Genomic DNA, 24,654 nt, shown 5'->3' on the forward strand with positions numbered 1-24,654 from the left:
CTTTCTAGTTTACTTGGTTTATTTAAATTAGAATAATCACTGTGGAGCAAAGTGGAATGTAGAGGCATTGATGCTGCCTTCCAGAGGGAAGGGAATTAAGATATTCATAAAGTGCATAAGTGCATGTATTTTCTTTTCCCATTGTACACTCTTCACCTGTTTGCTATAATGCAGCGTTTGTGTGTGATTTGTGTACTTCCTTTTGTATCTCTTCACAGCTAAATACCTTTCTGTAATTTTTGAGAATCGCTCAGGTTTTTGATAAGAGTGGAATTCTTAGGTAGATAATGGTAATGAAAAATGGTGTGGTGTGTTATAAAACTGAAGTCTGAACCCCACTATGAAATGTAAGGGGAAGTTAATGTTGTGTTTGGAGCCTTTTAGTTGCTGGAATGAAAGCATACTGTTGTACAATAGAAAAAAAGGAACTTAGTGGAAGAACATAGAATTATCTCCTGAGACAGCAAGATATAACAGAAAATACTCAGCTTTACTTCTGGTTTCTTGAAATTCTTTTTCTTCTCTCCGTCAGAGATAGAGTTGTTTCAGCCTGAGTGAAGCACAGACCCTCTTCCAGCTACATTAGAGCACTTCTTTAAGGAAAGGGAGAGAGAAATGCAAGACTGCTTCTTTTAATAACACCATTCTTCTCACCATGAGGGCTACAGAACTGCCTTCTGTTCCCAAAAACTCACTTTGCAACTCAGAGTTGCGAAGAGTTGGAAACTAACATCACTTTGATTTTTCTGCTCTTTTTACAACTGACAAAAAACTATTGTTTCCTCATGAGTGCGAGGAGCTTTCTCTCAGTTTGCATCATGAGATGGGCCCTGTCTAGTCTGCAGTGCTTAGCTTTGGAGGAGTTGATTGTTGGTATGTTGATGGACAAGACCAGAGAGACACAATCTCTGCATAATTGAAGTTTTGGAATAGGCTGGATCACTGGAATGAGGCCTGACACTGCTCTGATTTCCTTATGGCTTTCTGTCTGTCTCCAGGGAAGCAGTGCCTGACCTACATAAAATACTTTCATCTGTAGCACATTGTAGTGTGCAAGGTAGCATAATGTGTGCTGCCTTATCTGACTTTATGCTGGCTTGGATCTGTGTTCCTGGCTGTATGAAAACAAATTACAGAGCTGTAATAAACAGATTTTTCAGCAGTTTATTACCAACTCTTCTCACAATCCTCAGAGATCATGCAAGGATGAGACTCAGTGAGGGGGGACCTCATTGTAGTCTCCAACATCCTCATGAGGGGAGGTGGAGGTGCAGGCACTGGTCTCTGCTCTCTGGTGACCAGTGACAGGGCCTGAGGGAATGGCCTGAAGTTGTGTCACAGGAGGTTTAGGTTGGAGATCAGGAAAAGGTTTTTCACCCAGAGGGTGGTTGGGCACTGGAACATCTCTAAATTACTTGTGTTGCTTTCAACTGTGGGGCTGATGATGCATCACTTAATCAAAATAGTCATTGTTCTACAAAAACCTACATTATAATTACAATATTAGTGCAATAAATAATGTTTCCATTTTAAAATGCAGCTCTCCAGTCGATGACTACGTATTACTCACTGTACCTCATCTTTCACTGCTGTTTTCCTTTTTTTTCTAAGAAGTATCTAGATTTTTCTAGTATTCTGCTGTGTGATAAGCATTACCGCTCAGGATAACAGACAAGCAGACACTCTCTGACCAAAATGGCCTTATTTATGCATAAGCTGGTAAGAGCAAACATCTAGAGGAACTGGAGAGTTTATTTTTGACTGCAGAAATAGCAGCAGGTGTTAGGATCAGTTGAGCTACCTGTTTATCATAAATGTGGTAAGTAGAATGTGGTCCCGTGTCCTTATGTTACTGATTTTGTTTCAGAGGATGTGAAACTACTGTGAGGAATTAGACCCTAACAAAATGGAGACTTTTCCCATTATCCTCACCTAGGAGTTATTGTTGTCACCTCATCATCTGCACAAATATCTGGTTACTTGTATTATATGAGAGCAAGAAAATCCCCAACTATTTATTGGAAACTGTATTTGAAGTATCCATTGTTGGTGAACCGTAACTAGCCACAGAAAACAGGACTTTGAAGGATTATTCTCTTGATTCTGAAGAATTTGTTTCACTACTCAGCTCTGTTGGTCTCTGATTTGGAATATTATTTTAGCTTCTAAGATTTTTACCCTTGTCTGTGGCTTTGTAACAGCATTTGTGAAATCCTAAACATATTTTATTAAATAAATATTAATAGAGGTCTTTTGCCTTGGGCTAGAAGCTGACAGATGAGTTCAAAACACAAATGCATTTGATTCTTAGAAGAAATACTTTATTTACTCCTTGAGCAAACATTTTCTTGCCCCATAAGACGAAAAAGGCAGGCTGGTTGATGCAAGACTTGATAGAATCCTTTCTGAGCAGTTCAGTCACTTTAACTGGGATTTTTAAAAGATTCATTTACTGTGAAGCATCATATTTGTAAATTCAGGTTAGGATGAGTGGTGCTTCTTTCTGGTTTATGTCCAATCGTTCCCAATTGAATGGACTTAAGTGTGCTTTTAAATTACCAGGATTGCATTTGGAGGGCAAATTGGAATCACATTCTTATCCGTGGGACCAAGCAGGAGTTGTATTGGTAACTGCCTTAAAGTGGAAAGAGAATGTAAGGCTGGTGTTTCTCAGTGTCATTTGGACTCAGCTTCTGGGTTGTGCCTGCACAAGCACTTCTTGTGGCCATGGAAGACCCTACAAACCCTCTGCAATCAAATCAAAAGTCAGAAGATTTTCTATCAAAAGCAACCCTGTAGCAATCCTTTTGTCTTTTAAAGCAGCCTAAATGCTTGATAAGGCTCCCAAATATCTGTTACAAGAAGTTATTTCTGCTGCTTTTGGGGATGCCTTAACAAATATTCAGTGATTTGCCCCAGGTTCCAGACTAAGTCATCATCAGAATCAAGGAAATTCAAGTCCAGGCTTTAAACTTAGAGTAATTCTGTCTGTCACAAAGCCTTTGTGCTTGCAGATGAATTCATGTTCACAGGGATATAACAGTCCTGTTAAGTGGGTAAGAGGAAATTTTATTAGAAAGTAAAAGCTCTTTAAGGGAAAAGGATTAGGTCTTGTTCCCAGTAAATGGTATATCAGGACTTTACATCAGCTGACCCAGGAGGAAAATTGCATTTATAGTTAGACTCTGGCACACCACTTTTTTACTGTATATTACTGTAGTGTAATTAATTGCTTCGTTTCTTCTTAGTCTGGTGGTTTGTCTGCAGACCTTTTGTGAAGCTGATGCTTTTTCTCTTGGTGGAGAACTAGAGGAATGCAGTTAATGAATAGAGATGGAGAAATTAGTCACTTGAGCAGAAAATAGTCCCAGTGTTCAGTGGAGTGTTTTCCATACATTAGAGTCCCTCTGTGGCAAAGCAAGCAGATGTGAAGTCTATCATGCCTCTCTCTGATCTATTGCTTTTTAAATTCTAGTAAAGTTACTTCCATTATTTGTTTGTTTTGGGGTGGGTCTTGTTTTGCTGTTTGTTTGGGGTTTTTTTAATGTGTTTTTGGGTCTTACCTATCTTGGTTTTTATTTAACCTCCCCCCAGCACATACTTCTGTGATCATGATTTTTCATTGCCTGTTAGTTAAGTCTCTCCCATTTGGTGCATAGATACTGATGGCTGCTCACATGTTCCAGCCATTTCCAATCCATAGTGTCTGTGTATCCTGATTGTTTCTCACCTGAGATCTTTCTTATAGTATTGCCCCTGGTGTGATGTTCTTTTTGTAAATCACAAGCAAGTGAAGATATTTACACTTGCCCCCAAATCTCCATATTTGTCTGGAAACATTTTGCCCTTTTTCCTCTTTCCCTGGAAGTTTCCAGCAATTTTACCTGTCAGTGTTCCTAAGACAGGCCATAAATTATATGAAACTGTGACTATATTGCATGTAAATAGATATTTGATTCTATTAAGGAAAGCCTTTGCACCGGTGTCCTGGACGTAGCTGGGGTGGAAATAATTTTGTTCCTAGCAGCTGGTGCAGTGCTGTGGTTTGGGTTTAGGATGAGAGCAAAGTTAAACTGCACCAACAGTGCTCAAGCTTGAGTGTAGTTTCACAGCACATAGGCTACACTGGGTTACATTTTCTCCTTGCCATGCTCTTGTTCTAATTCCTGCAGCAGCTCACCAGTGCTTTGGCTCTGCCAGCGCTGTGGTCTGCCTCACACCTGCTGCCTCTGAACACCTCTGCTTCAGTAAACTTTTATTTTCTCTTAAATGCAGGGTTAATTTTAATGTTAAGCAGTTTGTGATTTACATCATGCTGCCTCACAGACTGTTTTGCTAGGCAGATGGACAGGATAGGATGCCAAGAGGTAGAGATGTCTGGGAATGAACCAAGCAGGTGAGGGGGTTTTTCACCAAGCTGCTGTGTTGTGGAGCTGTTTGCATGGAGAGAAAGCAGTGGGATGTGTCATGTGTTCCTGGTGCCCCTTTCTGTCCTTGCTGCTGGGCCTCCCTTCATGGCACTGCACTGAGCAACGTAGATCTTCCCTGAACATGCCTCAGGAAAATGAATCAAGACGTTTCCCATTCTTGCACTTGCAGCTATCACTACTTGTTGTAGTCTTAAAGGCATGTTTTTAGCTTGTTTTCAGTAAGAAGGCCAAGATCCGTTGCCACTAGGGAATGATTTGCTGAAAAGAAAACATCCTTAGTACGTGATTACAAGTGCTGCTCAACAGTACAGGGTTGGTGATGTGTAAAGGTAAAGGGCTGAGAAGTCTGAAAATAGAAATATCCTTAGTTGTTACTCTGAGAAAACTTTTAAATACTGCTTTTTCAGATAATGATTTCCCTTTGAGTTTGAATTAAAGCTTTCAATTGAGAGAAGTTTCTTTTGCTTTTATCCATTTTTTGAATTAAGGAGCCTATTTCTAGATTGAAGCCTGAAAGAAAAAAACTGTAAAGATTGACCAAATGGTACTTCTTACAAGACGTAGCCTCTGCTTTTCATAGCCCACACTCTCACCAAGACAAAAATAATTCCTTAGCAGTGCAGGCATAAGCACTTGCCTAGCACCCTGTGTAACCAGCAGTGGCTTATCAGTGTGCACAGGATTATTTCTGAGGTTAGTTTTGTTTTGCAAAGTACCTCACTGTGTTAACAATCTGAATCCCAAGATGACACAGACCAAAATTCTCTATTTACAGGGTTGTAATTCCAACCGGTTAAAAAAGAAAGGCTCTATTGAGAATAAAATAAAGAATTGTCATGTCTCCAAATTTTGCAAGTCATGACATTACCAGGGACCGGCTTTTTTTGCCTTATTCTGGTTTCACTCCTACATTGAAATAATTGTTTTTCCCCCTGTTCTGCCCATGAATGCCTCAGCAGGTAACCTGCAGCTGCAGCATGTGTAATTATACATTACCAAGGAATCAGTTTTGTGGATTTGCTATTTCTGGGGAGAGAACATTTTATTAGCTGCTCCCACAGGAATGGAAAGTATTACACCAGCAGCCAACACAAGGCATCTCTATAACCTACAAGGGAGGATGAGGAGGTACTTGGAGATTTCTCACAAAGGTTTTTTCACCAATTATGCATGTGGATGCACATTACCAACTGGGAAGTAATATGGATATCTTGATGTTTTATGAGAGGAAATTGTTATTCATAATGGTATGGGAAGAAGTAAAAGAGTTTAACTCAATATACACTTACAAATCAATGGACTGATGTGAGATGCAAATTAATTAGTGCATTATTAGCCTCATGATTAATGCCTTCCTGCGCTTTCAAGTCGTGGCATAGTGTCATTGCCATTGTACTTTCTGGTACTCCAAGTCTTCATGCCTAAGCTGGGAAGATTCTGTATTTATGGCTTATCTCTAGAATTTAATTTCATTGAGTGATTTTAATATTGCAAGATTGATCTACTAATCTAACAAAGATTAGAGGAAGACCAGTGTGAGAGAGCAAGGGGTTGTTGTGGTGGTACAGAAGTGAGTAGATGACTGAGGTGGGTTCACCAGGATGGATCCAGCATGTTCAGGTCACAGGTGTGAAGGCCAGATACCTTCAGGTGTGTGGCAGCACCTGGTGCTGTAAGTCAAGCGAGTGAGGCAAAAGACCAGCCTGGCTGAACAAGGAATTTTTCAGTTCTTCCCTCAGTCTTAAATAACACTGATAGATTTTGGGCTGCAGCCCTGTGTAAAGGGACCTGGGGGTGCTGGCTGATGGCAAGCTGAATCTGAGTCAGAAGTGCCCTGGCAGCCAGGAGGGACACCTCTGTCCTGGGAGCATCAGGCAGGCACAGCATCACCAGCCAGGCAAGGGGGGGATTGTCCTGCTCTGCTCTGCACTGGGGCAGCCTCACCTCCAGAGCTGGGGCAGTTTTGGATGTTACAATATAAAAGGGATGTCAAACTGCCAGAGAGTGTCCAAAGGAGTGAAGATGATGAAGGGCCTGGAGGAGAAGCCATGGGAAGAGGGACTGAGGGCACTTGGTCTGCTCAGCCTGGAGGAGACTGAGGTCAGACCTCACTGCAGTTACAACTTCCTCATGAAGGGAAGGGGAGGGGCAGGCACTGATCTCTGCTCTATGGTGACAGTGACAGGAGCCAAGGGAATGACTTGAAGCTGAGTCAGGGAAGGTTTAGGTTGCACATGAGAAAAGATTCTTCACAGAGGGTGGCTGGGCACTGGAACAAGCTCCCCAGGGCAGTGGTCACAGCACCAAGCCTGACAGAGCTCAGGAAGTGTTTGGACAGTGTTCTCAGGCACATGGTGTGACTCTTGTGGTGTCCTATGCAGGGCCAGGAATTGGACTTTGAGGATCTTTGTGGGCCCCTCCCAACTCAGCACGTTGTATTCTATGATCAAGTCTTTAGGCACAGTGCAAGATTAACAAGACTGATCAAGCCAAGTGTAGCTGTGGTGAGGGTGAGAAAGGTAAAACCATAAAAGATGGCAAGCACAGTACATTGTTACATGAATACTTAACCAATGGTGACCTTGTTCTTCACTCTCCTGCTTTTGTTCTTTTCAAGGCAAAAAGAGATTTCTTTTACTTCCCGTTGGTAACTTAAACTTGGCAATGCAGTCATTGATGTGTGGATTATTTACTGTGATTGTTATTTATTATTTCCTGTGCTTGGCAATGGGATAGACACATTTGGATGAGAATAGAGCCACAAGCCTTCAGTGACCCTTGACATGTGTTATCTCCAAGTGAAACAGGTGGAGAATGGTTCCTGCAGTTTCAACCAGCAGCACACCATGTGGAGTTTAACAATACACTGTAAAAGTTTCACAGCTCATGAAGATACATGTAAAATTAATCCCTGTAGAACAAAACAATTTAAAACCTACATAATGAAGCAATTAGCTAAAAGAAGAAGAAAAGTAATGACATTTTAATTTGGGAAGCATCTTTACATGTATTAGGTTTTCAATGAGAGTGGTTTATGAAGGCACAATTAATGTAAAATGAGGCCTGTGAGGCAATTAATGATGACTTCAAAAGTTAGATTTAAGGGATAATTTACATTTTAAAAATGAAGAGCAGCTCCAGTTATGTTAAAGTCTTTTATTTTCTTTTTTAAAAGCCTTTTAGATTGTGGGGGTGTGTTTTTGTAGCTTAATTACAGTTTCACATTAAAATATCAGCTTGGTTATGAAAAAAGACTGTTCTTACATACAAATAAATAAGTTTTCCTGAAAGTATGACAGGATTGTGTGATGATCAGAAATATTTAGTGAAAGTTATTGGAATTCAGTGGAGATGTAACCTAAATAAATATTAACATATTTAATCCAGTGGGTATAGTTTCTAGCTCTACAGAGACAGATACCCCACAAATGAGCACAACAATCCAAAAACTTCCAAGGTGTGACTGAAAACCCACTGATAGCAACTAGAAATATGAGCACTATTTCAGTCACCTTTGTGTCTGACAGCTCTGTCCTTTCTGCAGTCACCTGTCAAGTTACCAAAATAAAAGTGCAGATTCAAAATGATGATGTCATTGAATGAAAATAGCTTATTCATACTTGTCTGTAAAACATCAAGCTCATTACTGGTTATCAGTAAACAATTAATGGTAATGACAAAGGCTGACATGATTCACAAGTACTTTTTACAATAAATTATTCCCAAAAATGTATTTCAAAGATACTGGTAGCTCATTAGTTTGTATCCACAGTATTAATTAATTTACACTGACTATGTTTTGTTAACTTCAGGGCATCTTTAATGAGTACTTCTAATTTTATAATTTGCAACCTTCACAGAAGCCAGGAATTACTTCAGCTTTTTGATAAATCACTTAATTATTAAAAGGTTTTTGTTTGCAGTCCAAATGAAGTGATGGTATCAAACAAGGTCACATCAGCTCTTGGAGAAGCTGCACGATCTGTGTGAATTTAATGAATGCAGTACATGCTAATAAACTGCTCAATGACTTTTAGGGTTTATTTTTTTATTAGATTAAGATTCTATAACATAAAAAGAACACTCAGTGATTAAAGAGATAAAAAGAAACTTCTAATGAAGAAGTGTTATATCATTTTATAATGAAGTATAAATTAAATATTTGAGAGAGGGATCGGCTTTAGAGTTGTGATTGTTTTGATTAAATATGCAAATTCAAATACATTTAAATGAAATCAGGGAGGATTTACTAAATGATGTAGTGAAAGAGATTTTCCAGGTGGGAATGGAATTTGCTTTAAAAAACTTGTAACCAGATTGGTTTGGGTATTTGTAATGAAGTGTGAGTGCTGTGAGATGCCTGGTGGAAGTGAGTGAGGCATGACAGGGGTTTCAGGACTTGGGCCTCACCTGTGCCATCCCCCTGGGCTGCCCCATGCTCAGGTCCTGTACCCCTTCAACAGGCAGAGTCACAGCTGAGCTGCTGTGCCACCATCTGTGTCCTCTCTGTGGTTTTAAGTTGCTCTCCTGGTTCTCCTAGTGTGGAGAGCCAGGAGAGCAACTTAAAATTATTCTACTTTAACCTTAGTGAACATAAATTCTCCCAGATTTAGAGCCACAATTATAACAATGTGCAAATAAATATTCAGTAAATTGAGTGTGTGAAGTGCTTAGAGCGTGGACAGATTGTCCACATCATCTACAACTGTAGATTTAAAAGGGAATTTCCCCTCCTTTCCCCCTCACACCCCCAGTAGATTCTCTGCATTCATATAATGCTCCTGTCATGTCTCCTTTGATTTGCTTAGTTAAGTCATGAGATAGATGCTGATTTTAGTCTTTCAGCTCTGTAAGTGTTCACCTTGGCACTGCTACTGTCCCTTTGGACCTTGAATTCTTTTATGGAATTTTACTACCTTTAGGTAGTGGTGAAGGAACAAGGAACCCTTTCAAGAAGAGGAATCCCTCTAAGCCCTTCTTGGGGCTGTACCAAATACATGAGCCTCCTCAGGAAATTCAAAAATAAAGAGTCCTTTCTCAGGCTGCCTTGGAAGGGAGCGTTGAAAACGCACTGAAGTGGGCTCAGAGGTCATTGGAAGGGAAACTCCAGTTGCTGTGTTCTTTTCCTGAAAGACTGTTTTTGCAAAGTAAACCAGCAGGACCAGAACCTCAAGAAATTCCTCCAGAGCAAAGCAAACCTTTTGCCTTGTTGAGACTCCAGCAGTCATGGAAAGTGCTCCCAAAGATACGTAGACCCTCACACTTCAAAACTTTCTAAGGCAAAGCCTGAGACCTGTTGATACAGTTTCGCAATTTATGCTTTTGCAGCATGGCATGCAAATTCCTATTTATTGTGTCACAGTGATGAAAGCATATGTTGTTTTTTACAACTGCATAGGTATATTTCAAGATTTGGCAAGAAATTGAGATTATTGCTAGTAATTTCCACTGCTTGCCTATCATAGGTAAATTATCTTCATGGGCAAAAGGAAAAGTTGTTGGATTTCCTTTCTACCATGGTTTAGGAAATTAATCAAGTGTTTTTCCTTGCAATTTGCACAAGCAGGTTAGTCTTTAAGTATTACTGATTTCAGCCACAGTATGCTCGAAGATACATCATTTTACTTCAAACTATTCCATGTGGTTGAAAAAAGTCTTTGAAGCTCTTTTATCTTTAGACTTCTTGCTAAAGCCACGGATGATAATTTGAAAAAAGCTCTACTGATTTTTAACTTTTGTATGTATTTATAGCTGTCACATAAAATAGCAGTGCTGGAAAACCAGAAGGGTGCTCTTCAGTGTGGTTAAAGATGAATAAAGATTGATAATGACAGCAAAAAATAGCTGCAAAATTCTCAGGGGAAATGTGGGAAGCTGCGAGGAACTAACCCCTCAATTGCTATTCCTTCTTGTCTACAGGAATTTTATTAGATGAAGAATAGGCCACTCTAAAAAGCTTCTCAACTTCCCTCTGAGTAGAGTCTGAGAAAGTATATTTTTCTTAGTAGTAAAATATTAATTTAAAAAAAAACGTAAAAATTTTATCTGACTGAAAGGTATTTGTTCAGAGTAATTAATTAGTTTTTTCTGTGCACTTCTGATGTTAGATTTATACCATCTCAAGTTTTTTTCTCTTGAAAAACCACCCAGCTATCCACAATGGCTCCAAAACAATGGTTAGAGCACCAGGGATTGATGTACATGAGTGAAGGAGATGGGGGGAGATAGGAGCGATCAGATTCAAGTGGACAGTTGGTCTAGAAGGGAAAGAAACTGTAAGAAATTCCATTGCTTAACATATAATCAAGGAAGAATAAAAAAAAAAACCCAATGCTTTTTGTAGCAATTAATTATATTTATTGTTTAGTATTCATACATGTGGTTCAGGGTAGTGTTTAATGTATGAATAGCAAAGTCCTTCATTCCTCTGCTGGAGATTTTGCATATTTTAGGGAGCTGGGAATCCAGACTTCCATGAGATTCCAGGAGAGCTTCATGTAATTTGAAAGTCCCACTTGAATGCTTGCTACCTACATTTATTTTTTGTTTTTTTAAACAACTTCATTGCTCCCTAAATGCAGTGAAACGTTTGGATAAAAGAGATTTCTTGCTGGACTGTAATCCACTGGCAAAGGACACTGGGAGGGGAGAAGGGACATTGGCTTGGCCCAGATGTGACTAGCTGAGCATGTCAGGATTGTACTTTCTGCCTCTTGGAAGCATTGCCTCTGCTTCCACTTGGCAAGGTTTCATAGTCTGTATCTAAGGCCGTGCTCCTTACTGAGTGCTGCAGCTAGTTTTTGTGGATTTTAGGAGATTTTTTGCTTGGAAATGATATGGTTTTGAAACAGTTTAATGCAACTTAGGAGTTCTGTATTGATAGCTAATTAATTGATAGAAATTAATTATTCTTTGAAAATAGAACAAAGACTGACAGTGTCTGGAAGAAAGGAGTGACCACTGGAACTGATTAATTGGTGTTTATTCAGGCAGTGGGTAATTCTTATTTGCAAACTCTGTTAAAGACTTGGTCACCTCAGGTTGTTTTTTGAAAACATCTTACTTCATTATAAATCAAATCAGACTTTCCTGACAACCGAATCAATGTTAAAATTACAGATGACTCTGCTCTTCGGAATTTCAGTTCCTAGAAAATTGCTTGGAAATTCAGCATATTGCAGACTGTGAATTTTTTGGCTCAGCTTGTTTTCAAGATGGCATTGAGACCTAGCTCTGCAAATCCCACAAAAGATTTGGTGTTCACTTGCTGGCCTTGGCTCGAGGCCATCTCCAGTTGGAATGAGCAGAGACTGGGCAGAGTACACAGTGCATGAGTATTGTGAATTGCCCTGTCCTGGCCTAAGTTATGACCATCTCTACATCTTCTGTGTCTTTTTATGATACTAATTTAGGCAGTGTACAGTGAGTAACTCTGAAACAATTTATAGCTGGATGTCCATGGTGTACTGAGAAATGACTTGGACTGAAAGCAGGCGTTCCGTGAGCACAGCCTTGTGGTACTTCACATTTAATCTTTATTAGGAGATGTAGCTGGACCATTTATAATTAAATGTTTGACAAACTATTATTTTTGTTAGATCATTAAACTGGATTGCCCATTTAATACAATATTTAGAAAGACAGGACACAAATGTTGTTTCCAGATTATTTATTCTTGTGCCAGATCAATTGCATATTTATTTTTTAATATTTATGCCCATCTCAGTTTTGCCCTGATTTTGATAAATGGTTATGTTTATTTACTCTAATGGTCTTCCAAGTTCTCGACACAGAGATGTGCTGAAGTCTTTTCAGCTTCCTTTTTGACTGTACAGCAGGTTCATGGGTTAGCTCCCTTTCCACAGAGCTCTGCAAACCAGGGCTCTGTCTCTTCTCCCAGCATATGCTGAATGCAATTAGGCACCAGTTCAGAAAAAGCTTTGTAAACATCCTGAATTCATGCCACACTTTCTGGTCTCAGGAGCTGCCAAATGCCTAAATGCTGTATTCAAGCCAGATGTCTAAATATATAAAATGAATGACTGAACAAAGTGCCTCCTTAGTAGAGCATATGCCTATAGGGTGGACAGATCTGAGGAGCCTGAGATCAGTTCCAGACAGGATGTTCTGCCAGCCTACATCCCTGGCCACCAGGAGGGAGACTAGAATATGATCCCCCCTAGATTAGTGTACAAGGAAGAAGCACCTTCACTCTCATTTTTTTGCTCTCTTAGTATGAGGTACCAAGCCTCAGGAGTCTGTGGTGGTAATTTCATAAAGCAAACTCTGTCACTTCTCAGTGAGTACACCTGCCTCTGGGACACCCAAGTGCTTGTTCAGCAGGATCAAACAGTTTGGGTACATCTGGGCTTTCACCTGAGCAGCATCCACTCAACCATTATGAATGGGCTGCCTTGATCTTGTTAGGAGGCTTACATAATGCAAGATACTCAGAAAAAGAGCTGCTATGTAAAATAACTCATGTAGTTCACTGACTCTTAAGTTTGCCAAAGTGGTTTTTTTCTTTTGTTGAGAGCAGAAAGAGGAAATGAGAGATGAAAGCAATAATTATGACTAATGGTGTGTACTCTAGCTCAATTGTGGTAGTGGGCAGAACTGAAATCTCTTTGAGCAGGTAGAGTAACCTACATAAAAAATCCTATTATAGGAGTAGTTTCTGATGAAATTGTTCACACAACAGTTTTCATTGGGCAGTCTTGGTCTCCATCACTCCTCAAAAGGTAGTCCTTTCATGGTCCTTTCTCAGCCATGTTCAAAGTGAAGTGTAAGATGCATTTATATTCCTCATCTTCACAGAACCTGAGACTTCAGCAGTCTGAAAAAGCTGCTTGGCTCAGTTTCCCTGTTATGACAAGCTGCCTAGTTTGAGATTCTGGGTAGTGCATGTATAGTCTGGTACTGACTGTGCAGAACCTCAGAGAAAAAGTCTTGCAAGGCTTAAAACTTGAACTAGGTGTTACTGTTTTAAATGTCCTGTAAATAATTTTATGAATAATCTTGAGAACGACTGAATTGATCCAAGCAGAGTGCATTGAGGGGCTACTGGTAATGTAGAAACTCTGTAGAAAGGTGTAATGGTTTTACTTAATTTTATTTGCTAAATTTAGTACAGGGGTTTGAGTGGGGTTTTTTGCTGTGAGATAGGATCAGGAGAAAAGCAAAGCAGGCCTAAACTTACAGGTTATAAAGATAGATTTATTAACATACACTAAAAGAAAAAAAATGAGAATTAAAATGAAATTTTAAAACACTCCTCCTTCTCCCCCCAAGTGTTTACTTTCTTACAAACAATGTAAAGAGACAAAACTTAGAAATTTAGGTTAGCACTGCTTAAAAAATATTTTTTCATTTAGTCTTTTTAGAGAGAGAAGTTTCTCCTGATTTGTTTTGGTAACTCTTAATAAGAAAGAACAATCTACTTGTGACTTTTAATTTTTATAAAAGCAGCTGCTTGGGGATTTTTGTAGTTGTGGACTTTTTTTTATTACAAGCCTTTCCCACATGGCTACATATGGGCTATGGACTTATGCATACTGGGGTATTATTTTAAAGATAAACAATTTTAAAGGCAAAGGATTTTTCCATCTTGAGGAACAGAGATGTCTTTTCACTTCTTACTGTAGGGAGCTTCTTACTTTATTTCTTTCTGTTTAAACATCTTACGGGATCACAAGATCACAGCTACTAATTTAATATTTAGTTAGTTAATTACAGATACCTTTGCTTAAATTTACAAATCTGAATAATCATCTCCCCAGTTTATATTTTTTATTATTTAAAGGGATGTTTTAGTATATTACAGTCTGTTACTACAGCTTACAGAAGACTATTCAGCTGAGACACTATCAGGACTTTATAGAAGTATTCCTGAAGTCACATTCAGCTTCCTCAGTGGTTAAACAACATGTCAGTACCTAAAAATTAGCCTTTAATATGTGCCTGTCTCTTCTACAAAAAATTATCAGGTCTTTACAGAGCAGTATTCTTTAACTAAAAACCAAACTATGTTAACTTCTGATATAAAGTTAAGTAGCAATAATAATTAATGGTGAGGCAAGGCAACTCCCCACTCACGACCTCTGTATAGTCCAACAAGCCTTGAGTGTTTTTTCTCCTTTGTAACAATTCCAGCGTGTTTGCTGGAGGCCAGCACTGGAGGGGGGAGCTGCCACTTAGCAGCATGTCCTTTTATTTTCCCCTGCTAGGTGTGGCAGTGTGGAGGGAGCGTTGAGGTCCTGCCTTGCTCCAGGATTGCCCACATTGAGCGGGCACACAAACCCTACACGGAGGATCTGACCGCGCACGTCCGCAGGAACGCCCTGAGGGTGGCCGAGGTCTGGATGGATGAGTTCAAGAGCCATGTCTACATGGCCTGGAACATACCCCAGGAGGTGAGTCACAGACACCAGCTTTGCCTTCCAGGCTTTGGTTTTTGGTTTACTATTATTAGATACTTATTTGTTATTAAATACCTATTATTGGTAAATATTCAGAATAAAAGCTCAACAAGGAAAAGCCCTTGTTCAAGCCTCTAAAAGGGGGAAATGATGCCTTAAGTTCTAGTTTTCATGTTTTCAGATTCTGTGCTGCCTAAGGGTGTAGTTCTGAGCCTCATATTGAGTGTCAGTAAGCTCTCTTCACAGACGAGGGAAACAAAACAAATCCTTTTCCTGCTGAACACCAAGGACAACAAATACAACTTTCAGGCCCAAAAGCACAAACAAGGGTGGGCTGAGGGGAGGAACAAGAAGGATGGGACCTCACAACCTGTAATTGGACAATTAAACTCCAATATGGAAATGGACCAAAACTTATAAAAGTGTAAGATCTCGTGCCCGTTTGTCCATTTTGTGACCATTTTGGGTCCACCGTGGGTGTAGCCCTGGTCAGGCTCTTGTCCTGCCCAAGGTGGATCCTGGAGGCCTTTCAATAAATCCCTACTTTATTCTCTAGTTCTGTCCAGTCTCTGTTTCAGATCAGCCTTCCAAGGCATCACCTACCAAAACCTACCTTTTGTTTTGGATCCTTTTGCTTTTGATTCCTACCCTGAATTTTGATTTTTTTCTCATAGGATTTTATTTGTATGTACGAATGTATGTATTTATGTCTCACATACAGGCATAAGGTATATGCCTATACATACACAACTGCATATATAAACATATATATGTAGTTGTGTCTTATTCTAGAATAATTTTTTTTTCTTTAGATTCCTTAAAGATTAATTTCTTGTTGAGTTTATTCTCTTCACTGATGCTTCTTCATGGATATTTTAAACTAGCAGCTGCAGAAATATGGGGAAAAACCCGTCAAATTTACACTGTACATCTGAATTTGAGTCTCCTATTTGCCATCACAGATAGCTATAATTCCACCAGATTTGTGAGGAGAGAGATCTGCCAGGGGGTGTTGACATCTATTGCTGCAAATGGGGGGTGTCTGATAAGTATTTCACAACAGGGTGATGTGGTGGATGTCATGACATGTTGCAAGAATCTTGCTGCAGCTCCCCACTGGACTTCTTGTCCTGATTTCCATGGATGAGCACTGCTTGGTCCATTGTATTGAAACTATAATTTCAGACGGCCAGCTTCAGAGTTCAGTTTGATTTTAGCTGTTCTTCATTTCTGTATCCAATGGCATTAAATCTGTGAACAGCTGTGAGCTAAAGGGCTCAGAGCAAGGGCACTGTACTTACTCAGAATCTCTGTTGAATAGATTGTTTCCCCCTAGAAGTGTGAAGCATGGCTCTATTGAATTTGGAGTTTAACTCAGAGTACAGCTCTCATCATTACAGCAAAAGCAAACCCTCTAGACTTAAATTAAAGGGCAGATTAGTTTTCCTTTAATAAAATCTCTCTGATTTGACAACATTTCAGAGAAACTGGTTTTGCTACAGTTTCTGTGTCAAGAAATAAAAAGCTATACTTCTCCTTTAGTTTAATTAGAAGAAAATGTTAGAAACAAGAAATCAGCTAAAAACATGAATGCTGATGCCAGTTCAGCTGCTCTCAGTAGCTTCTTGCACCTCTCATGATTAAAACTAGATAATTCTGGCAAAGTGGGGAAGTCATTGTCCTATTTTTGGGTTGCAGCATTAGCCACATAATTTGTTATGACCATGGGAAAGATCCTCTATAACCTGATACAGGAGGGGACTTTTCTGAAAGTCCTGTGTTCACGGAATCCAAGCTGCCCTCTACGTGTCCCTGTTTTGAGCAGTTGCACAGCAGTCCATGCAAGAATAAAGACATTTCTGCACTGGACAGGGTTGCTTATTTTATGTCAAAGCAATTCCAGATGAATTTTATTCGCCATTAGCCTGGTAGATTTAAATTTCAGTTTCTATTTCATATGGTTCATTATTTTCTTGAGGATTGGTTGATCTTCACTGTTTGATCCAAGTTTTAGTTTCTGGACTTGCAAACATACCATTAACACAAAACTTAGAAATTCCTTTTGCTAACAAGGATGTACAGTACTATACACTGATTTGCATCATATTCATCTGGATGTGATGGTGATGTTGCTTAATCTTGTGTAAATTTGAGATCTGAATGCAAAGATAATTTGCAACTGGACAACTACAGGAGTCATTCTCTCTCTGGAAGCTAATGATTACTGGTAATGGACTGTGTAGGTAAAAGAAATGTATTTAGTTATACCAGTCAGGACTTTCCATGAAATAATGTTGTTCCAAAATGTTAAACATGGGACCTGATTTTTTCCGTGGAGGAATTCCCAGATCTCTGAGAAGTCAGATGTTTCCAAAGGTTTTAGTCCTTGGGAGCTAATAAAAATAATAAAAAGAGTCAGACTCATTTTGCAGTGTGCTGTGACTACCCTCCTGGGATCTCTGTGGGCTTCTCTCTGAAGTACTGAGGGCTTCAAATGGAGACCTCCGCTGCCATGGTGACTTCTGCATCACTGACACTTGGATAAATAGATTCAGAAAAGCACTTGAAACCCAGAGTAAAGATTCTTCAAGTCCCAGAGTCAAGAACTGTGCTGTCCATGTGTTCTGCCTGTGCTTCTGGTTTTGTTTGTTGGGTTGTTTTTTTGCTTTATTTTTTTTCCCCATCATATTCTCGGCTTTGAGGAACACACTCTCTTATTGGTGGTGATAAAGCCAGCATGCTACATGTGAGCTCATTTCCTTCTTCAGCTGAATGAAAGGATGTGATTACTAAAGCTCTTATACTGTGAACTGTGAGGGAGCAGGCACTGGTGCCTTCAGGGTTGGATGAGAAACGATTTGAGAGGCAGTGGACCAATTTAGCACTTGATCCCAGGAATACCTGTGTGCTGGCACCCTCCTTTTCCTTCACACAGGTGGCAGATTTTTCCTTCACACACTGGCAAAGTGCAGCCAAAGTGGTGCATGAGCAGGATCTGTTCACAGGATCCACTGATTGTCTTTCAGCACCCTACAGCCTCTTTGTTTAATCACTTGCTGCAAAATTCAGAAGAAAAAAATGCCAATTAAGGAGTAGCTCCACATAAAGTTTTGGGAACTATGTAGGACTTGAGAAGGAGAGTCACCAATTTTAAAAATTTTATGTCTGATCTGTGTATGCCAGATCACAGCTTCCTACTTTTTAGTGTACTTTGCCAGTGTGGAAGTCAATTTTACTTTAATTGAAAATGCTTCAATAATAAAATATACTTGTTCCAGATTAGCATTAATTCAGTGCTTTGGGATGCAGTGGTTGCTTCAGCAGCTCAGGAATGTAGATACTTCTACAGAGACCTTTTCCTTGTGTAGCTAAGAAAATTCAGTGCTTTCAATGTTTTTTTTTAAATCTTGTCTCATGGCTGACAAAATCTTTGGGATGTTTCTGTCCCAGTAAAGGCTGTCGTTTAAGGAGATAGATTATAAGATTTCCTTATGAAAATGTATTTACCCTGTATTTGCTCTGAGGCAGAAGTCATGGAACACAGTGTGCAGCAAAGTGTCTCATTTTACTTCCTGTCAAGAGCAGCCACAGATTTGCACTTAGATCCCTCTCTAAAAATTTCTGCTGTGTGATTTTGATGTGATAAATTATTGATTTTTATATACAGGCCCTTTATGAAAGTCATGCTTTGTGATCTGCTCTTATGAAAAGTAGAAACTGGGTTAGCCAGGAATGTAAAGGAGAATAAAAATTATGGGAGAGAATATTCAGCAATTGCTTTTAACAAAAATAACAAACTTCTCTTTTTACATTACAAAAGAACTTTAATAAGTGCTGTTCCAGAGAGGTGAGCAGAGCTTCTGCTCTTTTCAGTCAAGCAGTAACACAGACTTCAGAAATGGCCAGAAAGTGCCATAAACTAATGATTAGGCCACAGTGGGACACCAGCAATGCCCATGTTTCTAGGGCAACTTGATTCTTCCTGCCAATTCTTTTAGGACTTGGAAAGTGCCAGGAAATGAGAGATCAGCAGTGATATTCATTGGAAAATGGATCTAAACCCCACTGGAGTCAACAGGAGTAGATCCCATTCACCAAAGCAGAGTGTGAAAGAGACCCTGCTGTGGTGACCTGTGCCATATTTAACTGGGACACTTCTGGGGGGTGTGTGGGGAGCAGACTCACTTCACAACCAAAACTTGGTTATTGTCATAGGTCAAAACCGTGCCTGACTCTTGGGGATGGTGCTGTGCAGGACCAGGAGTCAGGCTTGATTATCCTGACAGGTTCCTGCCAACTCAGTTCTGTGAATCTGCAATGAGGGAGATTCTGGGTGTTTAGTTTACCAGAAGTGTATCACTAATGTCTTTCTGGCTTTTTCCGCCCTTTGTTTCATGTGCAGGACTCTGGAATTGATATTGGTGATATTTCAGAGAGGAAGGCTCTAAGGAAAAAGCTCCAGTGCAAGACCTTTAGGTGGTACCTCGTCAGCGTCTATCCAGAAATGAGAATGTACTCGGATACCGTCGCCTACGGCGTGGTAAGGATCTTGTTTACATTTCCCATTGTACAAACATGGGGTAGAAAGGTGTAATAGTGGAAGTAATTCGTGAAGACAATGCCTGAATCCAAGTTGAAGAACCAGATCCATTTGGAGTCACTTGTTAAATAATACGTTAGACTGGTTAGTTGACAGAGACAGCTGCTCTGCTGTCGTTTGTGCTGAGGTATCCTGCACATTACCTTCCTCACAGATTTTTTTGTTGTTTGTTTGCTTCATGGATTCACAGAAATACTCAAGGTGTGATTTTGCAGACACATTGGAGCTGACAGGTTTGTGGCAGCAGGGGAATTCACAAAATAGACTCAGTATCTCAACTGCAACCTTCTTAAGATTGTAGCCAGATTTTAATTTAGAATCATGGAGTCACTTAGGATGGAAAGACCTTTAATATCATCAAATCCAGCTTATTAAACTTTTAGCCATTTAAGGGAAATCTTGATCCACCCTAGAACAGGTATCACAGTCAAAGACTATCATTCCAACCTAACCAAATCTCACATAGCTAACCCACGTATAAAGCGCCACTAGAGAGGTTCAAGAATTACATTGATCCAACAGGAAGTGCAGCTAAATCCATGCATTTTGGGCTCATCATTACTTGTGGGACGGCAGTTCCCTTGTCTGTATTGCAGTCATGCTTGAGTTTTAAGGTGTTAATTGAGGCAGAAGCAATTCTTGCCTCTCAGAAACTAGCAGGGCCCCAGTCAGAGAGAGCAGATATGTATGGCATGGAAGATGAGCAGAGTAAATTAACACAGGCCCATAATAAGGTAGTAGACCTTTTCACATTCTCTTCCACAATCATTTTCACAAAAATTGATTCCTGTGAATTAATTTTTTTCTTTCTGCGCAACAGTTCCAATTAGAAAATGCAAGAGCAGATCATACAGATGAAAGATTTGTCTTCAGACATTTCTCCTCAGAAAGAAAACTGAGCTGTGCAGTCAGCCAGTATGGCTCTGGAAGAGCCCTGAGGGTGCCATAGAGCAGCTGCTGTGTTTTGGCAAATGAAGGGATTGTACATTCCTGCAAACTTCTGTGGCCCTTGTGATGATAAGTTAAAATAGCCGTGCTGGCTTTTCATACAATCATCCAAGAAAAGCATTTCCAGCAAAGGTTTAGGTCATTGCTACGTGCATGAGATAATGGTGACCTTCCAAACTAGTTCAGAACAGTGCCAAAATCACACCTGTGTGCAAGGAGCCTCTGCCACACCCCATGGAATTGCCCACAGTGGTGCTGTGATCTAATCAAGTGTGGAGTTTCCTGAGGAGAAGGAGGCATAGCAGCCAACTAGTGTGTGGTTCTGCTTGTAGGTGGCTCTGCATAAAGTCTTTTCAGGTAGAAGTGACAATCTAAATAAAGGAAGGGCAGTGGAAGAGCTAAGGTACTCATCTCAGGATGAACTCTACAAGTCAAAATGAAAATCAACAACAGTGATTTTATACTCTGCTGAGAGATTTTCATCAACCAAAAAGAGTAAGAAGAGTTTTTTACAGAAAAACTGAACACAGTGGTCAGCCTGGAGAAGAGGCTTCAGGTAGACCTTAGAGCAACCTTCTAGAACCTAAAGAGGGCTAAAGAGAGCTGGAGAGGGACTTTTCACGAGGATGTGTAGTGATAGGACAAGAGGGAATGGCTTTAGACTGAAAAAAGGCAGGATTAAGTTAGGTATTTGGAAGAAATTCTTTACTCTAAGGGTGGTGAGGCACTGGAAGAGGTTGCCCATGGCCTCTTTGTCCACCTGGAGGTGTTGGAGACCAGGCTGGATGGGTCCTTGAGTAACCTGCTCTAGTGGAAAGTCTCCTAGCCCATGGCAGGGGAGTTGGAATTAAATAATCTTTAATGTGTCTTCCAACCCAAGCCATTCTTTGATCCTGTGATTTAGGCACTGCCCAGTAATGCACATGATGATCATCAGCTGAGAGAGATGTGAGGAGCTGGCCCTGTTTGTACCAGCACAAAGGAAGTAGTGGACAACTATGACACAGATAAAGAGGAAGTGTTTTGTGAAATACACAGCTCACTGTTTTATGAAATACTGTTGTGTGACACGAGATTAAGTGCCCCTATCCTTTTAGGAAAAGGATCACATGGATGCCTAATCTTCTCTTGTGTCTGCTTTGCTGTTTGCTTGCACCTCTTACAGCAGAGAAAGGTGTGATATTTCAAAGCGAGTCAGCTGCTTTCTGATTCTCTAAATGCATCCATTCATCAACTGGCTTCATTTTTTTTTTGTAGAAAATAGAGATACTGCTGCTATAGCATTATAATCAATTAAAAAAAAATCCTGAGTAATTGAAACAGCTGTCTGAATGGGAGTAAAGGTTAGGATATAGGCACCTACAGAGACACGCCACATATTTATTTCCTGAATCCTACATTTCCTCATGTTCTGTGAGAGTTAGGGAAATAGTTGCATCATTCAGGTCTAGCTTATGCTGTGGCATACAGCTAGAGTTGGGGTGGGTGGCAGACTAAATATCTGAGAATAAATAAATTCCGAATTTATTTCTGAATTGTGCAGTGCCCTCCTATTTAGAAGAAAGCAATGTCACTGGGCCAAAAGCTGTTGTATTCAGAGTAACAATAATTATCTCTGGCTTTCAGCACAGGGATTGTCTATTATATTTTGGATTATTCTTAAGATTAAGTCTTGGTAGGCTAAAATTGCATTACTCAGGTTAATTGTTGGTTGCCACAAAGCCATTAGATTTTGCAAAGCGATTGTTCCTGAGAATCTGGGCCTCAGATTTTGAAACAGCATTATTAGTTATCAGGTCAAGTGGCTGTTTTGTTTCTGGGTTTTTGCTTCCTTTATTGTGGGGATTCTTGTGGAAAACATTAGCCCTAGGACCAGCATTAGGGTTGAAGTTTATGGAAGAGGTTTTGAAAACACAAAAGTAGTGATAGACCCAGGCAGGAATTAATAAGGCTGGTATTTATCATTGGTTTGGATAGAGAGGGGTGCTTTGACATCTGTGATTAGAGTAATTAAAGAGTCATACATTATGGAGAAGAAATAGAAAGCTTTGAGAGAGAAGATTTTATGTAATTCTCAGGGCTTTAATTCTTGAGAGTAATGCCAGTATTGATACCTAATGCATATTTCCTCTTTAATGTTGAGATCCATCCTGTCCATTACTGGATTTAGTTAGCTTAGGAGTTGGAAGTCTTGTAGAGATGAGTTGATGGTTTCAATTTTATTCACTGCCAGGCTTCACCTTCTAGCTTGTCCACTCTTCTTACCTGCTAGTGCAGTTCTAGGCTTCCTTTCTAAAGATATGAGTTTGTTTTTCAAAGGAGGCCCCTGCACAGCTGACAGAACTGCCCAGTTAATCACAGGTGATTGCAAAACACATCTCCTCTCCATCAGGCAGTTGCCTCCTGTTCTCTGAGCCAGTCTTATACCACTGAACACCTTTATGCACGTCCACGGGTATGCAGTCCACATCTTTGTCCTCACACTCTGAACAGGCCCCCCAGCTATCTGTGCTCATTAATTTAGCCCTTCCCTTTCAGAAAACTCTGTCTCGGCGTTGCTCAGGTTTTTCACAGGGCTTGGTGCTGACCAGGGCCAAGTACTTTGCAGTCTGTTCATTGCTCTGCATGGGTCAGCCCAGAATAATCAGGGGAGCTGGTGCATAACAATTGCCCAGAAGTCTCCAGGTGTCAGCTGAAAGCAGTTTTTTGAATTATTTCTGGAAATCAGAAGGCTCTCCTGAGTGATTCTGAAAAGCTGTTTAATACCTCATCTGTCTTGCTCAGCAGGATACATCCAGGTCCTGTATACAGTGTGTACCAGAGACTAAATGCTTTTAAAACATATATCAAAAAATTATTGTTATCTCTGAAGGCTTTTTGAAATATACCCTGCCTGAAGCTTTGTGCAACATTATTGAAATCTAGTGGTGCTAGATTATCTGCAAGGAAGAATTTAGTCCAGATGCTTTCTCTTCAAGATCTTCATTGCAATGTATTTTAATTTTGCATATTTCCTTCCTCAGCTACGTGTGATTTATTTTTCAAAGAAAAGAAAGTAATCACACCATCTTTTTCTTATGTAAAACTTGCTTGATTTATTTTTCTTTCTGTTTTGTTTTAGCTGCAGAATTCCCTCAAAAGTGACTTGTGCCTTGATCAAGGGCCAGACACAGAGAATATCCCAATCATGTATATCTGCCACGGAATGACACCACAGGTTAGTTTGTCTAATGATCTCTGATTTTGCTGCTGCTGTTAGCAGATTGTGTGGGAGGAACCATCGTGTACCTGTCATTGTTTTTCCTGCAACAATCCCTTGGTAAGATGCTTAGTGGCTCTTTTATAGAGAGACTACATTATTTCTGCTGTAAATTGAGAAGCACTGGTATAATAATGCTTTGACAGGGGAGCTGATTTATTCATTTTGAAAGAATTTAAGGAATATGAGAGTCAGCTCTGACCCAGATTTGCTGATAAAAGCTTTCCTTTCTGATCCTTAACTGTGCATGTCATATGAATGAAGCAAGGCATTCTAAAACATTCTGCATACATACATAGATATACTCACTGTTTATTTATGCATTGTCTGCTGCAACGTGGTTTTTTATTTTATATATTTATTGTGTAATTTCCACAAATATGAAGTGTACAGCCACCTTCTTCACACCATACAGCTGTGTCAAATTCCAAACCCTGTTCTTATGAAAACCCCTCCTCTAAATCTCCTTTTTTTCCTTTCTCTCCTGTTGTTCTGTTACTCTAGTATGTTCCAAAGACTCAAAATACCAAAAACTTTCCATTTTCCTACATAACAACTGGATTTACTTTCTTGGCACAGGAGGGTTAGGACCTGTGTCTCCCCAGCTAAGAACATGGGCTTAACTGAAAAGGTTTTTGAGACAAATCTTGACAGGAAAAGTAATGTTGCATGGCCTACAAAACGCTTGTCAAAGACAGATGTGCAGATTATTTAACCTTAACAATAACATATGCAAAAATGACATAAAGGAAATGGATATATTGGTGGGAATGACTGGAGAAATTGAAAAATACCTCCAGTTTGAATGATTCTTTTAACCCAAGTTTTATATTTGCTTTCTCAAAAGGACCCTGTAGCACTCCATCCTATGGAGTTACAGAATGTGGTTTTGACCAGGAGTTGTCAGTTACTTGATTTGACTATACAGCAAATGAATCCTCAGAATATCTCAGAAATAAACACAGAGCAGCAGGGTGGTCTTGTCCCCTGTGCCTGGAC

The 24,654-nt window shown here is 39.8% G+C and overlaps 1 protein-coding gene across 1 annotated transcript in view; it reads left to right on the forward strand.

Moving 5' to 3' along the window:
* GALNT18 (polypeptide N-acetylgalactosaminyltransferase 18) overlaps nt 1–24,654 on the forward strand; it is a 213,472-nt gene that overhangs the window by 141,834 nt on the left and 46,984 nt on the right. The window contains exons 8-10 of the mRNA XM_083862760.1: nt 14,657–14,842; nt 19,251–19,388; nt 23,518–23,613. Coding sequence (XP_083718886.1) covers nt 14,657–14,842; nt 19,251–19,388; nt 23,518–23,613 — 420 coding nt within the window. The remainder of the gene's footprint in view (nt 1–14,656; nt 14,843–19,250; nt 19,389–23,517; nt 23,614–24,654) is intronic.

This window comes from Zosterops lateralis (assembly GCF_965231275.1).
Source record: "Zosterops lateralis genome assembly, chromosome: 6".
NCBI lineage: Eukaryota > Metazoa > Chordata > Aves > Passeriformes > Zosteropidae > Zosterops > Zosterops lateralis.